Source organism: Panthera leo, chromosome D1 (assembly GCF_018350215.1).
Source record: "Panthera leo isolate Ple1 chromosome D1, P.leo_Ple1_pat1.1, whole genome shotgun sequence".
NCBI classification, from domain to species: domain Eukaryota; kingdom Metazoa; phylum Chordata; class Mammalia; order Carnivora; family Felidae; genus Panthera; species Panthera leo.
Window position 1 is genome coordinate 30,773,187 of NC_056688.1, and position 16,054 is coordinate 30,789,240.

General features: G+C 37.1%; 1 protein-coding gene across 2 annotated transcripts in view; it reads right to left on the reverse strand.

Moving 5' to 3' along the window:
* NCAPD3 (non-SMC condensin II complex subunit D3) overlaps positions 1 to 16,054 on the reverse strand; it is a 65,302-nt gene that overhangs the window by 41,281 nt on the left and 7,967 nt on the right. For both annotated transcript variants that reach the window (XM_042906095.1, XM_042906094.1), the window contains exons 5-14: positions 11,153 to 11,337; positions 10,343 to 10,507; positions 10,173 to 10,234; positions 9,890 to 9,977; positions 8,021 to 8,154; positions 6,300 to 6,372; positions 4,914 to 5,039; positions 4,530 to 4,782; positions 2,927 to 2,983; positions 2,581 to 2,670 (exon numbers count right to left, since the gene is read on the reverse strand). In XM_042906095.1, the coding sequence (XP_042762029.1) occupies positions 2,581 to 2,670; positions 2,927 to 2,983; positions 4,530 to 4,782; positions 4,914 to 5,039; positions 6,300 to 6,372; positions 8,021 to 8,154; positions 9,890 to 9,977; positions 10,173 to 10,234; positions 10,343 to 10,507; positions 11,153 to 11,337 (1,233 nt within the window). The remainder of the gene's footprint in view (positions 1 to 2,580; positions 2,671 to 2,926; positions 2,984 to 4,529; positions 4,783 to 4,913; positions 5,040 to 6,299; positions 6,373 to 8,020; positions 8,155 to 9,889; positions 9,978 to 10,172; positions 10,235 to 10,342; positions 10,508 to 11,152; positions 11,338 to 16,054) is intronic.

A 16,054-nucleotide genomic window follows, 5' to 3' on the forward strand; every position in this document is an offset into this window, starting at 1 on the left:
CATAACAGCTAAAATTACAAAACTCTGAAAAGAAAACATAAATGTAAATCTTTGTGATAAATTAGGCAGTGATTTCTTAGCTATGACACCAAAAGCACAAGCCAGAAAAAAAAAAAATGGATAGCTAGATTTCATGAAGGCTAAAATGTTTCATGCCTCAAAGAACACTATCAAGAAAGTGAAAATTTAACCCCCAGAATGAGAAAAAAAAGATATTTGCAAATCATATATCTAATAAGGAATTTGGATCCAAAATATATAAAGAACCCTTTCAACTCAAAAATATAGACAAATAATCCATTTTAAAAAATGGGCAAAGAACTTCTCCAAACAAGACATATAAATGGTCAATAAACACATGAAAATTTGCTTAACATCATGAGTCATTAGGAAAATGTAAATCAAAACCACAGTGAGAGACATACTTCACATCCACTAGGATGGCTACAATAAATAGACATGACAAGTGCTGGTAAGGATGTGGAGAAATAAAATTTATTACACATGCTAGTGGGATTGAAACATGGTGTGACCACTCTGGAAAACAGTTTGGCAGTTCCTCAAAATGATAAAGGTAGGGTTAGCAAATGACCCAGCAGCAGTTCCACTCCTAGGTACACACCCAAAAGGAATGAATATTTACATACAAAATTTGCACAGGAATGTTGATAGCACCATCATTCATAATCGCCAAAAGATGGAAACAACCCAAGTCCATCAACTGATAAATGAACCTTGAAAATGTTATGCTAAGAAGACATACACAAAAAAAAACCATATTGTATGCTTCCATTTATGGAATGTCAAAAACAGGCAAATTGATAGAGACAGAAAGCTAATTCGTGATTGGCAAAGGCTGGAGGAGGGGGAGAATGGGGAGTAAATGCTAATGAGTACAGGGTTTCTTTTTGGCAAAGGAAATATTCTGAAAATTGATCAATTTTGTGAATACACTAAAAACCATTAAATCATAAACTTTATTTAAATGGTGTTTTATGGTATGTGAATTACATCTCAAAAACAAAACAAAAGACCCACCACAAAGAAAGCACTTAGCACTTAAGACTGGAGTCAACACATTCAACATTTTTCCAGAATAATTTTTTTTATATTTTAGAAACTCGGATAATATATAAATTGAATTACTGCTCATAATTTGAATAACACATGCTAATATCTAGCCATATAAATCCAATTCCATGCTAATCTTTCAGGCCAAAATAAGTAATTATCCTCATGACACTTTACAGATTGACTTCAGTACTTATCTCACACCTTACTATTTTATATATATATAAAAATATGTAAAATCTGTATACATGTATATTTATTACTCCCATTGCTCCCCAACAGATAGAACTATGTTTTATTAAAGTCAGTATCTACAATGCCTAGCACAGATTAGAAGGGACCAAATAAATGTTAACAGAATAAATTAATCTAATTATATAATTAAACCTCTATACACATATTTTCTCACTTATCTATCTTGAAAAACCACTTCTCTTAACATTATTTTCATAGACTGACAACACCCCTCTGTGAAAGGTGGAGAAAGTGTCAGATTCAGAAAGTGACAATTAGGGTGCTTTGCTGACTTCCATGTCTTAGTCAAGCAGCTATTTAGCAACAGAACTGATACAAGAACTCAGACTGCCTCTCCTTTCTAGTGTGTTCCCCACTATTTCATGCTATGTCATTTCACAGATGAATAAGGAGCCCAGAGAAGTAAAGTGACTTTCTCAAGACCACACAGCTAGACAGAAACAGAATCTAGGAGTAGGCTCCAGGTCTACCTACTATCTAGTCCATATTTGTTTTTTTTTCCTCCTGAATCACATTAACACTTAAACTATCCAGATTACTCGGGGTTCAGTAAGTCAATGAAGGAGATCAGGCATCCCTCGTATTCAGAATCCTGTGCTGGAGTCCATGGGAGAGAGGACCCCCACAACCATTCCATGTAGTAAATATGGTTCATACTATTAATGAAGAGAAATTATAATCTAAATTCTGAATTGTCATTTTCAGTGGGAGCTTGGATTTACAGTTCCCTATCATATATTAAAGGTGAACTCTGGGTTGCCTTAATCAGAGTCAAGATGACATAGTGAAAAAAGTACAAGAAATTAAAAACAGGAACAAGACTGGGTAGAATAATATTCTTCATCTTTTCCCTTTTTTTTGTGATGACTTTTCTACAAACACAAATTTAATCTGTGCTGCACTTTCTCTAGTAGCTGGTCCCTTTTTGGTCAGCAATCCCAAGAGTTCACAATTGTCTTTAATAAATAAAATATTTGCTAATATTCTCTTAAGTATTACAGAAATACTGAGGTTCAGTACGTCCTAAGTGGAACATAGCTTGTTCTTTACCTTAAGATGAAACAGAATGCAAGGATATCAATTAAAGATATAATAAAATAAAAATTATTCCTTTCTTAAGAAGAAAGAAAGATGTCCCAATTCTTCAGGATAAATTAGTCAGAAAAAAATTCTAAGTTTTTTAGACTCTACTTACAGTTGTTGAAATCCAACAGTTATTATTCATTCATCTGACAATGATAAAATCTGACATACCCCCAGATCCATCAGTTTCACCACTGTTGTCTATACTGATCACTCCTGAGCTTCCAGAAGGGTTAAGTGTTTGCCTCTGATAGGGAAAAGCTTAAAAATAATAAATTTTAAAAAAGGCTCAGTCATTGAGGTAAGAAATTGTTATACCTCTTAATAATATAAGCCTGACATATTACACATTTAAATTACATATTACTGAAATGAATTTTGATTTCCTTGAAAAAGAAAAAAAGTTCAATATTAAAATAGGTAAATATGGAGACAGAAAAAAGCATGTCAAATACCCAGCAAGTCCTTTAAATAAAAAGACAATTATTCAATATTGGAAAATATATTGACCCATTACCTGCTGAATTTCTCAGTAAGGTACCAGGGTGGCTGTCTGCTCTTGAAACTGCAGGACCTAAAAATAAGCAGACACATAAGAGGGAAAAATGTCATAGTATCATAATCCCCAAGTAAATATTCAAAGTAATCAAAATCAAGATAATTAGGCCTAAACACAAGACAGATTCCAAACTGCTGACAATTAATAATGTTCTCCTCTATATGCATTTGAAATGGATACTAGGCACAATACAGCCATTACCCAACAATGCAAAGTAGTGTATAGGCAGCCAACAATCTCACCTCTAAAACATGAATATCTAAAATACTTTAAAAGACCTCTCAAATGTATCAGTCTTGTCTACAGGCATACATTGTTTTATCACACTTCCCTTTATTGTGCTTCACAGAAACTACACTTAAATTGAGTCTGTGGTAACCATACATCATACAAGTCTATGGGTGCCATTTTTCCAACAGTATTTGCTTACTTTGTGTCTGTGCCATGTTTTGGTAATTCTCACAATATTTAAAACTTTTTCATATTTATGGTGATCTGTGATTAGTGATCTTTGACTTTACTATTATAATTGTTTTCGGGTACCATGAACCATACCCATACAACACAGCAAACTTAATACATGGTGTATGTGTTCTGACTGCAGATGTGAAAATATCAAGAGAAACAGAATCAGAAGTGGAGCTCGAAGATGTGACTGTGTTGCTGCCATCTCATGATAAAACCTGGAACAGATGAACAGCTCCTTCCTACAGACAAGCAAAGAAAGAGGTTTCTTGAGATGGGATCTACTCCTGGTGAAAGAGCTTTGACAACAAAGGATTTAGAATATCACATAAACTTAGTTGGTAAAGCAGCAGCAGGGTTTGAGAGGATGGACTCCAATTTTGGAAGAAGTTCTACTGTGGCTAAAATGCTATCAAACAGCACTACATGCTACAGACAAATCATTTGCGAAGAGTCAATTGATGAGGCAAACTTCAGTCTTACTTTAAAAAATTGCCAAAGCCAACCACCCTTCAGCAACCACCAACACAGAGGCAAGAGCCTCCACCAGCAAAGAGATTACAACTTGTTAAAAGCTCACATGATGGTTAGCATTTTTAGCAATAAAGGTTTTTGGGGTTTTTTTTAGATTTTATTTTTAAGTAATCTCTCCACCCAATGTGGGGCTCGAACTTACAATCCCAAGATCAAGAGTCACGTGCTCTAGCAACTGAGCCAGCCAGGTGCCCTAACAATAAAGTACTTTTAAATTATGATATGTACTTTTTTAAGGCATAATGCTAGTACCACTTAATAGACAACAGTGTAGTGTAAACATAGCTTTTGTATGCACTGGGAAACCAAAAAATTCATTTGACTTGCTTTATTGCAATGTACACTTCATTGTGGGTGGCCTGAAACCAAACCCAGAGTATCTCCAAGGTATGACTATGTTTAAAAAGTTATTCACATAAAATATACTGATACAGGTTTATGAGGTTAATAGTATATCATATTGTATCTATTACTTTTGCAACAACAAAGAATGATTCCCTTACAGTCCAGTTTCTCCACAAGCACAAGACAGGCTCCCTGTCACAACTGTCACCACACTTACTGTTAATCAGAAATTCCAGGATGCTCTCTGATGCAGTGGTAACAGACACCTCCAGGCAGTGTGCAAAACTGGACAGTGCCTTGCTGCGGACGGTTGGTGCTTTGTCTACACAACGGTCAAATATAATTTCCTGCACCAAGAACTTATGCTTTATGATCTTCTGATGCTCCAAGGAGAGAGTGTTATCTACTGCTCTTTCAGGCAGTTCCAACAGAGCTAAGACAACATCCAGAGTAAAAACCCTGTGTGGGATCTGATAAAACAAAATCATAAAAATCTCCATCAGACAGGAATGAATACCAAAGGATTCCTTGCATATTCAGATCTGGCTGTCAGGAGGTTGCTGAGTCAGGAACCGAGATTTTATGCAGACGTATCTCCTACCTTGGAACTTCGTGAATATCTGTAAAGCCAAGCAATGAATGTAGCATATTCCCTACTGGGAAGTTTGCTGAGCAGCTGGACCAGGGACTGGGCTGCATAGGTCCGGTACTCTGATTTGTCAATCACCTGAAACATAAACAGTGAGAGGCCATTCAGCCAATATCTACCTGTAGGACAACTGAGACACATGTTGTGACATAAGTGGAAAATTAGTGAATATAACTATTTGGTGAATCTTTAAATGTTATAGGAATTACTAACAAATTTTAGGTTTTGGACACCTTTGAAAACTAACCTATAGGAAACTGATGAGCCCTCTCCTCAGGAATGCAAATTTAGCACATAATTTCAGAGAGTTTATGGACCTCCAGTACAATGTACTGGGTTCAAGGTAAGAATCCTCTGTCTAAACTGCTATAGAAATTTAAGGGATAATCATAAAAATTTGAACATTGGATATTTGATGATATTAAGAAATTATTATATATTTTCTTTGGTGTGTGGTGTATTTTGTGGTTATGTTTTTAAAGAGTTCTTACCCTCTAGAGACACATAGGAAATATTTAAGTTATCAATGGTTATGACAGAATTTGCTTCAAAAAAAACCCCCTAGTGTTCATACGTTTTGGGGAAGTTATACCTTATAGGTGTATTAATGCCATAAAATTGTTGAATATGGGTACACATCACTCTATTCTATTTATATGTGTGAAATTTTCCAAAATAAAAAGGGTTTTTCACCCAAAATAGAATACTCTGTCGTGGGAACATGTAGTGAAAATATTAAATAAAACTACTCTCAGTAACGATAACAGACTCTTCCCCAAAACAAATATATACACAAACACATGGGGCACTGGGTGGCTCAGTTGGTTAAGTGTCTGACTCTTGGTTTCAGCTCAGGTCATGATCTCACAGTTTGTGGGTTCAAGCCCCGCATTAGGCTCTGCACTGACACCACGGAGCCCGCTTGGGATTCTCTCTCTCTCCCACTCTCTCTGCCCCTCCTTTGCTTGCCTGTGTGCTCTCTCAACATAAATAAATAAACTTAAAAAAACTTATTAAAAAAACAAACAAAAAACCAAACACAGATATTTACCTTCACACATATATTTTTATCATTATTATTTTTTTTTTGGAGAATCTTTTTTTAAAATATTTATTTATTTATATTTGAGAGAGAGTGCATGCAGGGGAGTGGCAGAGAAGGAGAGAGAATCTCAAGCAGGCTCCGTGCCATCAGCACAGGGCCTGACGCAAGACTCAAACTCACAAACTGTGAGATCATGACCTGAGCAAAAATCAATTGTTGGATACTTAACCAACTGAGCCACCCAGATGCCCTTTCATTATTATTATTACTAGTACTATTAAAGCAAATGGTACCTTGGCACAGATGTGCTGGAGTAAGATACGAAGGACTGGGAATATATTCTCCTTTAGTTCATCCACAAGTGAGCTATTAAAAAATAAATAAAAACCACATTGTTTACAATACACCTATGACTATATAAAATAGCAATTTTTCTTTGACTCTGTTCTCAAACACCATGACCCCTATATTTTAGAAAGCCTGAATACTGAAAATATTTACCCTGTATTGCAAACATTGCCTCAGTGAATAAAGAATACAGAGTGTCACAGCAGAAAACCATTCACCACGTCCCATGTATGGTTTTAGAGAGCTGGTGCCGAGCAGACAACTACAGTCAGAGAGGAGCAAATTTGTAATTTTTGAATGACTCTTTTGACTATTTATTGAATTTCACATTAATACTGAAATACAGTATATCCTTTCAGGGTAAATAATAGATTAAGACACAGCACCACCGTGTGGTAGTTCAGTGAAATGCTACTATTTCATTGGATTTGTAACAGTACCTGCCAAACTTTAACCCAAGATTACATAATGCCCAGATGTGACCCATCTTTATGCTAAGTTTATCTGTACCACTGGATGTATACTACTGAACTTGGAGACATTATAAACCAAAAGTATCTTATGTACTTAATGTTTAAAAAATCTGTAGTCAAAATAAAATAAAAATACACCTAGCGAGAGATAGTTGCACAATGATCACGTGACAGCCTATACCTGGATTCCACCAACCACACCCCATATCTCCAACAACACTGCATTCCTTGAATACCGGCAGGCATATACACACTCTCATATACTTACCACTTCATTCCACTCCCTCCACATTGCATGCCAAATATTCAATGAAGGAGGGAAAGAAAAGCCAATGACATAGCAAATATGTTTTCTCCAATAAAGCTGAGACACAGAAGTTTTTAGGTGAAGCTAAGTGATTCATGAGAGAAAACTGCTCTATCAATTATTACTAGAGAAGTAAAAATCGACTTAATTCTTCCCTTTAGGAAGTACTGCTTGTAGGGGGAGGGGGGATGGAAAAGTGAGAAGAAACAAGAAAAAGTGCAAAGGAACAAAAAGAAAGAGACACAGAGAAGACAGAAATAGAAAAGGGAAAAACAAGACAGACCTGTAAGAGAGGCAAACACTGAGGCAATGATAAAACATAAAAGAAGTTGGGGCGCCTGGGTGGCGCAGTCGGTTAAGCGTCCAACTTCAGCCAGGTCACGATCTCGCGGTCCGTGAGTTTGAGCCCCGCGTCAGGCTCTGGGCTGATGGCTCGGAGCCTGGAGCCTGTTTCCGATTCTGTGTCTCCCTCTCTCTCTGCCCCTCCCCTGTTCATGCTCTGTCTCTCTCTGTCCCAAAAATAAAAAATAAAAAACGTTGAAAAAAAAAATTAAAAAAAAAAAACAAAAAAAAAAAACATAAAAGAAGTAACTGTCATTGCTCAGTGCCTGGCCTTACAGGCTGGTGGGAATCAAGCTGGAGGCTGGTGCTAGCCCATGAATTAGATTCTGTACCCCTCAACAAAGCCCCAGTGCAAAGGCTACCAACAGTGACCCAGACCACATGAACCACAGGAGCTCTGAGGTACTTTACTTTGATCCCAAAAGCACAACAGGACAGAAATCTGTTAGTTTCCATAGGTGTCAGTAACCTCGGTAATACAGGGCCCAGAAGACTTAAGGGAGAGTGATAAAGAGAGTAAAATGCCAAGCTATGTGTGCTTCACCTGATGAACTGCACTGCCTGGTTTCTACTGTTGATCACTGGTGATGTAACAGTAAGGGGAGCACGATGGGCTCCTTCGCCTGCTTCTACCATTAATATCACATTTAGCATTTGATGGAAAACACAACCTATAACCTGGAAGAGAAGAAAATTCTATTTAAGGCATGACTGAGAATTCAAGGGCCTCAAAGATAGACATGCAGACCACAGTAAACCATTCCAAGAAGATAAGGCAGATTAAGACAGCTTTTGGGTGACCACTGGAAATGTTTCTTGGATAATTACCAAGTATTCAATCAACACATGATGAAAACAGTATGAAAACACTGCTTATAGATAATGACAGGAGTATCATTTAGTTTCTCTCCTCACCCTCTCAAACTGCAGCCCTGAAATTAGGGCAAATAGAGAATTAATTGTCACTTCTAAACGGCAAAAAAATGCTATTGATAATCTCTCACAGAATCTCTTACAGAAACAAGAATACTTTACACTTGAATTTTCCTGAAGTTTACATTGCACCTTCCAACATTTCTCATATAATTTACTCACCTAACCAATTCATTCATTCTGTAAATAAAACATGTACTGAAAACCAAATATGTGGCAGGCATTGTGTTAAGTTCATATGTATTACTAGATTTTACTATATTTGATCTTAAACCTCACAAAAACTGCAGGAGGTAAGCAAGGCATTCCTACTTCATATGTATTATTATTTCCACTTTACACCTAATAAAAGAGATTCCAAAGGTGAACTGCCCAAAGTCAAGTGATTAAAAGTCTGGCTGAACCCGACATTGTCTAACATCAAGTCAATACTTTCACAATTAAAAAAATCCTACATCTTTAGAGGCACTGTGGACCTAAAGGCATAAATTTCCCAATCCAGCTAATCTTTCCAATTTTATCAAGAGCATGGAAATTGAAAACATTCATGTGAGTTCTAACACAGCCATACTTTAAACACAGAAATGATAACGGTATAATAAATGATAAAATATAGCACATTTTCTAAACAACAAGCATTATGTTCCGCATCTGAAGGGCATTCTTTCATTTACTCCTCCTGACACACCTAAGAAGATTGAGGCTTTGGAAAGGCTGAGTACCTCATACAAGAATACACAGCTAGACAGGGTGGAGCCAGAATTGAAACACAGGTGTACAAAACCTGGCCCGAGAGCCTCAAACCTTCTTATTAACCACCATGTAACTCGTCCTAGAAATTATGTGTAGCACAGCCACCAAAAGTCATATGACTTCAGTCTATCACATTTTTGGCATGATCTTGTTTTATTAATGATATACAAGTGTATTAACACCATAATGCTAAAACATCCTTGACTCCAATGTTTAGATAGTGATACTGATAAGGCAGCTCAAAGGGCAAAATCCACATATGAATACTAACCAGGAATGATAACTAGTAATATTTCTGTAGAATTCTCAACTAAAATGATATAAACATTTTAGAAATACTGAAGTGCACATGAAACTTGCCAAGCATTGCCAAGGAAAACTTGAAAATTCCATGACTGTCTAGTCTTTTCAGAACAACCTGGTAACTATTTCTCTAAATATAACACCCTGTTCAGTGTTCTTCCTACCTAATCTACACTGGAACCATTTTTTATGTATGAAACCTAACAATAATTTGCCATGGCCTCCAAGTATTTGAATATCAGTTTGGTTATGAAGAATAGGCAGCAAATAGAAGTGGTGATGCTTTTTATGCTACACATGATACAGAGTCGCGAAAATGACCTAGTTAAAATGGCATCACATCAAATGCTGCCAATGGTTTTCCATTATGATTCAGATTCTTTCAATTCAACTAGGAACTAAATTAAGTCCTTGTCTCCTTTACCTTATCTCCCTCTCCATGAATTGGGGAGCATAGCAAATACAATCCATGATAGGCCAGTTCTGGTATGTACTTTGCTTGGTTAAGGCTTCTAAAGAAAAAGACAGAAGATTAGTTAACGGATATGATTTTACTTGGAATATTCACTAACCCTATAATCAACCACATCCAAATGAATAAACTCTACCTATGTGCCAATTAGGATAAAATAGCATTTATACTTCTGTGAGATCAAAATTTATTACATTACATTTAAATTTCAGCATTGGAAGAATGAGAGCCTCACCTGGCCTGTGTAACATGAAATTCATGAAGAACTGGTTCAAAATTAGTTAATGCAACAAAGACCTAGAAAATAGAACAAAGAAGAGGCCTGATTATTCCTATTCATTAAGTATTAGCCATCATCTCTGCCCTTCTGAGGTTGCCCCAAGGATTTTTGGAATTCTCACTTACTTCTATACAATTCTGTATACACTGTGGCTTTTCTTTCAGGGAAAACTTGGACAGAAGCCGTAAAAAATTCTTCAACAGGTGAAAGATGGCATTTCGAATTTGACAAAGGTCTCGGGCAGAAAAGCAAATACTTTCCTCATCTTCCTGTTCTTCTAGTTCATCCACCTAGATTATAAAGCAATATATAGGTGACTGCATAGTAATGCCTAACACTTTGTCCAATGGTTTTCAATGTACTCAGATCAAGTCTGTTAAACTCCAGGTGGTTGCTGAGCTTCTGAGGTTATGGGACCCTGATCGGGTCCCTTAACTGCTCTGTTTCCACAGCCAGAACAGTAAATCATTGGGCCAGATGACTGTACAGTAGTTTTGAGCTCTGCGTTTTTGTGTCAATGGGAATTCTTATGTTTCTTGGAAGTTTTCTCTACCTAGTCAGCACACAAGAATTTGGAATTAATGTTATTCCATTATGCTCTTATGGACATGAGTCCTTAGGATACTTCAACCATCCTCTCTGATGACAACAGATGATGTGCAAATATACATGTTCAGATATTGTCAAGCATACCTGGGAACAAGGCTGGGGAGAGATTATGGGGAGGCTGGAAAGATGAAAAGGTAGAGATATATATTCTCAGCAGTAAATGAAGCCTGAGAAGCAACTTAAAGTCACACTGGAAACCTGATGATGCTTTAGGATCATTTGGTTATAATCACAATGCTTGAAACCATATTTTAATATAAAGTTAACACTTATATCACAATCATGTGTTCGTACAGATACATTTTATTATTCTACTTACTTCTTACCTCAATATCTTCTTTCCTGGGTGGCTTTCCTCTTTTCCTATTTCCTCTTGGATTAGCCTCAGTGTTCTTAGGCTGTTCTTTCTTTCTTTTCCGATTCAAGTTAGATTCCTGAGGCCAACTCTTCTTTAGAATCTGAATACATTTGTCAAACATCACCTGGTGGAATACTTGATTGGCTACACTGCCTATTCATAAAGAATAAAAGTGGGTTAGATTTGTCTTTTTTTTTTTTTTTTAAGTTTACGTATTTGAGAAAGACAGAGAGTGCAAGTGGGGGAAGGGCAGAGAGAGAGAGAGAGAGAGGGAGAGAGAGGGAGAGAGAGGGAGAGAGAGACAATCCGAAGCAAGCTCCACGCTGCCAGTGCAGAGCCTGACGCGGGCCCCAAACTCTTGAAACCACGTGATCACACATGAACTGAGCCAAAACCAAGAGCTGGATGCTTAACCGATTAAGTCACCCAGGTGTCCCAAAAATAAAAAGAATTTTTAAAAAAGGATGTCATTATGCATTGAATATATGTAGACACTAGTCTGTTTTATAATTTACTACCATGAAATACACACAAATCTATCATAAAAGTTAAAGTTTATCAAAACTTACACACACAACACTTACAGGCTGTATGTGGTGGAATGCATGGTTGAGAGAAATATAAACATAAAAATGCAGTGTTAAGTTATAATGGCATACAGCTACTGTACTACTATCATAATTTTATAGCCACCTCCCATTCATATTGCAATGAGCTTGAATACTGTGGGTACCCACTTAACACCATTTGATGCTAATCATCTCAGTATAAGCAGATTGTCTCTACAGTAAACTGTGTATTGCAGGAAAAAGTGATCTCTTGCAGTTTTTGAGTATTTTTCACTGTGTTTAGTCCAGTGCTGCAAACTGTGAACAACACCATGGAGCCCATATGAAGTGCCACTAGTGAAGTGCTCACAAGAAACAAAGAGAATTCATGACATTACAAGGAGCAGCCTGACTTCAGATTCTGTCTCTCTCCTGCACTGACAGCACAGAGCCTGCTTCGGATTCTCCGTCTCTCTCCCTCTCCACACCCCCCCTGCTTGTGCTCTCTCTCTTTCTCAAAATAAACATTAAAAAAAAAAAGAAAAGAAAAGAAAAGAAAGTGCAGCTTTATGTGGGTGCAGGATTGTTATTAGAAAGCTATACCTGTATGATTCAAGAAAAAGCAAAGTCATTATATGACAACTTAAAGCAAAAGGAAGGTGAAGGATCTAAAGTAAGAGAATTTAATGTCAGCAAAGGATGGTTTGATAACTTTAGAAAGAGATTTGGCTTAAAAAAATGTCATGATAACAGGAGAAACAGCTTCCACCAACCAAAAGGCAAGCAGACAAGTTCCCGGACACCTTTAAGAAAATCACTGAGAAGAAAGGACATCTGCCTGAACAAGTTTTTAATGCAGACAAAAGTGCCTGATTCTGGAGAAAAACATCCCAAAGGACATTTATTAGTTGAGGGAGAGAAGCAAACACCAGGATTTAAGGTAGGAAGGGATAGGTTAGCTCTACTGTTTTGTGCAAATGCAGTCAGGTTTATGATCAAGACTGCACTTTTCTATATAGCTGCTAACCCTAGAGCGTTGAAGGGAAAAGATAAACACTAGTTGACAGTCCTTTGGTTGTAAAACAAGAAGGCCTAGATAATGAGAACCCATTTTTTGGATTGGTTCCATTGATGCTTTGTCCCTGAAGTCAGGAAGTACCCTGCCAATAAATGACTGCCTTTTAAAGTTCTTTTGATACTGGACAAAGCCCTTGGCCACCCAGAACCCCATGAGTTCAAGACAAAAGGCAGGGATCTACTTGCCCCCAGACACATCTCTAATACAATCTCTAGATAGGGAGTCATAAAGACTTTTAAGATTCATTACACACGGTACTCCATGGAAAGGACTGTCAACCCTATGGAAGACAATCCTGACAGAGGGCACATCATCGAAGTCTAGAAGGATTACACCACTGAAGATGCCACTGTTGTTATGGAAGAAGCCATGAAAGCCATCCAGCTCCAAACAATAAATTCCTGCTGGAGAAAACTGTGTCCACATTTTGTGTATGACTTCACAGGACTTATGACAGAGCCAATCAAGGAAATCATGAAAGAGACTGTGGATATGGCAAAAAAATGTGTGTGTGTGGGGGGGGGAGGGGGTTCAAGATATAGATCTTGGAGAAATTCAAGAGCTAACAGGCCCAACACCACAGGAATGAACAGAAGATGATGTGCCTCTGAATCAGTGCCAGACAATGAGAAAGAAGACACTAACAGGGGTGCCTGGGTAGCTCCAGTCAGTTAGGTGTCTGACTTTTGATTTCATCTCAGGTCATGATCTCATGGTTCGTGGGATGAAGCCCTGCTTCGGGCTCTGCACCAATAGTGCAGAGCTTACTTGGGATTCTGTCTCTCCCTCTCTCTCTCTCTCTGCCTCTATTCTGCTCATGTTGTCTCTATCAAAATAAATAAACATTAAAAAAAAAAAAAAGTGCCAGAAAACAAATCAATGTTAGACAATCTAGCAGAAGGGTTCTGATCATTTAAGACTGCTTTTCACTCCTTTCTTTTATTACATGGACTCTTCTATGATATGGGCACTGAAACTACAACAAATGATGGATAAAGGATTGGTACCATACAGAAACATTTTTAGAGAAATGAAAAAGCAGAAATTCAGACAAATTACAATGTCTTTCTGTGAAATGACCCTGTGTGTACCTCTCTTTCCACCTCTGAGAGAGCGAGACCAACCCCAGCTCGTTCTCCTCCTCCTCCTCAGCCTACTCAACATGAAGACGACGATGAAGACCTTTCTGATGGTCCACTTCCACTTAATGAATAACAAATAATCATCATGCTGTACAGTCAGTGATCTTATCTGCTGTGCATGTGTTATCTTCGTGTGAACATCTAATAAGTGTATAGCAAGAACTATACAAGGTGTTTCTGTGTTCTCATCATCATTACCTAAGTATTCACGGTGTAGGACACCATGTGCAAGATTTGAGTAGAAGTGGACAGCCTATTCTTACATAGGCATAAGGTGAGTGATATTTAACATAAAATTAACAATATGTTAATTTTCTTACTGTTTTAGAACTTTAGGGGCACCTGGGTGGCTCAGTTGGTTCAGCATCCAACTCTTGATTTTGGTTCAGGTCATGATCTCATGGTTTGGGAGTTTCAGCCCCATGTCAAGCTCCACACTGACAGTGCAGGGCCTGCTTGGGATTCTCTCTCTCCCTCTCTCCCTGTCCCTCTCCTGCTCTCTCGCTCTCTCTCAAAATAAATAAACTTTAAAAAGAACTTTAGTTTCAGGGGAGCCTAGGTGACTCAGTTGGTTAAGCATCCAACTTTTGATCTCAGCTCGTGTCATGATCTCATGGTTTGTGAGTTTGAGTCCTACATTGGGCTAACACACTGTCGGTGCAGAGCCTGCTTGGGATTTGTTCTCTCTCTCTCCGTCCCTCCCCCTGGTCCCCCATGTGCTCTCTCACTCTCTCTCTCAAAATAAATAAATAAACTTAAAAAAAAAAAAAAAAGAACTTCACTTTCAAAGAGTTACATTACCATATAGTATCTCTTTTTCTCTGGTAACTGAAGAAACTGTGTATCAGCCTATCATCACAGGTGGTTTTTTTTTTTTTAATGTAACAATGTTTCCAATGCAGCATTATGAATACAGCTGTAATACCGTATGCCATAAAAACTTCATAATGATTCATTCATTAGTGTATAGCCTAGGCTCCCATGAACTAATCTTATACTACACTACCATAAAGCAATCATTTTGCTGCTTATCAATGCATGAATCGTTATACCTATAAATAAATATGAATTCCTTTTTCATGTTACCTTTTTATTTTTTTGTCTAATGTTAATAATACATATAACACCTAAAGTGTTTTGTATCCCATAAGACAACACTGATATAGGTACTCACAGCAAGACAATTCATCTTGTAAAGAAAGAATGTAAACTTATGGTACCGATACAGTATAGTACTGTAATGTGTTTTCTTTATGATTTTCTTAATAACATTTTCTTTTCTCTAGCTTACTGTAAGAAAACAGTATAAAATAAATACACAATAATATGTGTTAATTGACTGTTTATGTTATTGGTAAGACTTCTGGTCAACAGTAAGCTATTAGTTAAGTTATGGGGAGTCAAGAGTTACACAGGGATTTTTGACTGCGCGAGAGGTCAGTACCCCTAAGCCCTGTAATAACATTTCAGGATAGTCCTCAAATATTTGGAAATTGGATACACTATTAAATAACTCAGAGGTGTAAGGAGAAATCACAAGAAAAATCAGAAAACTGCTTTCGCTTCAATGATAATGAAAACAAATCATCAGAATTTGCAGGGTGCAGATAAAGCTGTACATAGGGAAATTTGCCAGATAAGAGAAGTAAGTGAGAACAAAGATCTAAGCAACCACCTTAAGAAATCAGAATAAAAGCAAATTAAACCAAAGTAAGATGGAAGGCAATAAAAGACCAAAATCACTGAAATAAGAAATGGACAAAGAATAGAGTATAATCAATAACATCAAAAGTGGTTCTTTGAAATGATCAATGCAATTAATAAACCTCTATCTACAGGGATGAAAACAACAACAAAAGGAATACAAATTATCAATCAGACATGAAAGAAGACATATCACTACAGATTCTGCAAACAAAAATCTTTCCAAGCAAACTGCATGCCTACATGACTTCATTATTGAATTCTACCAAAAATTTAAGGCAGAAGAACAACCAGTTCTTCACATACCTCCAAAATATAAAAAAGGCAAGAACACTACCCAACTCATTCTATGAGACTGGTATCCTGAAACCCAGGCCAGACAAAGGCATATCAAAAAA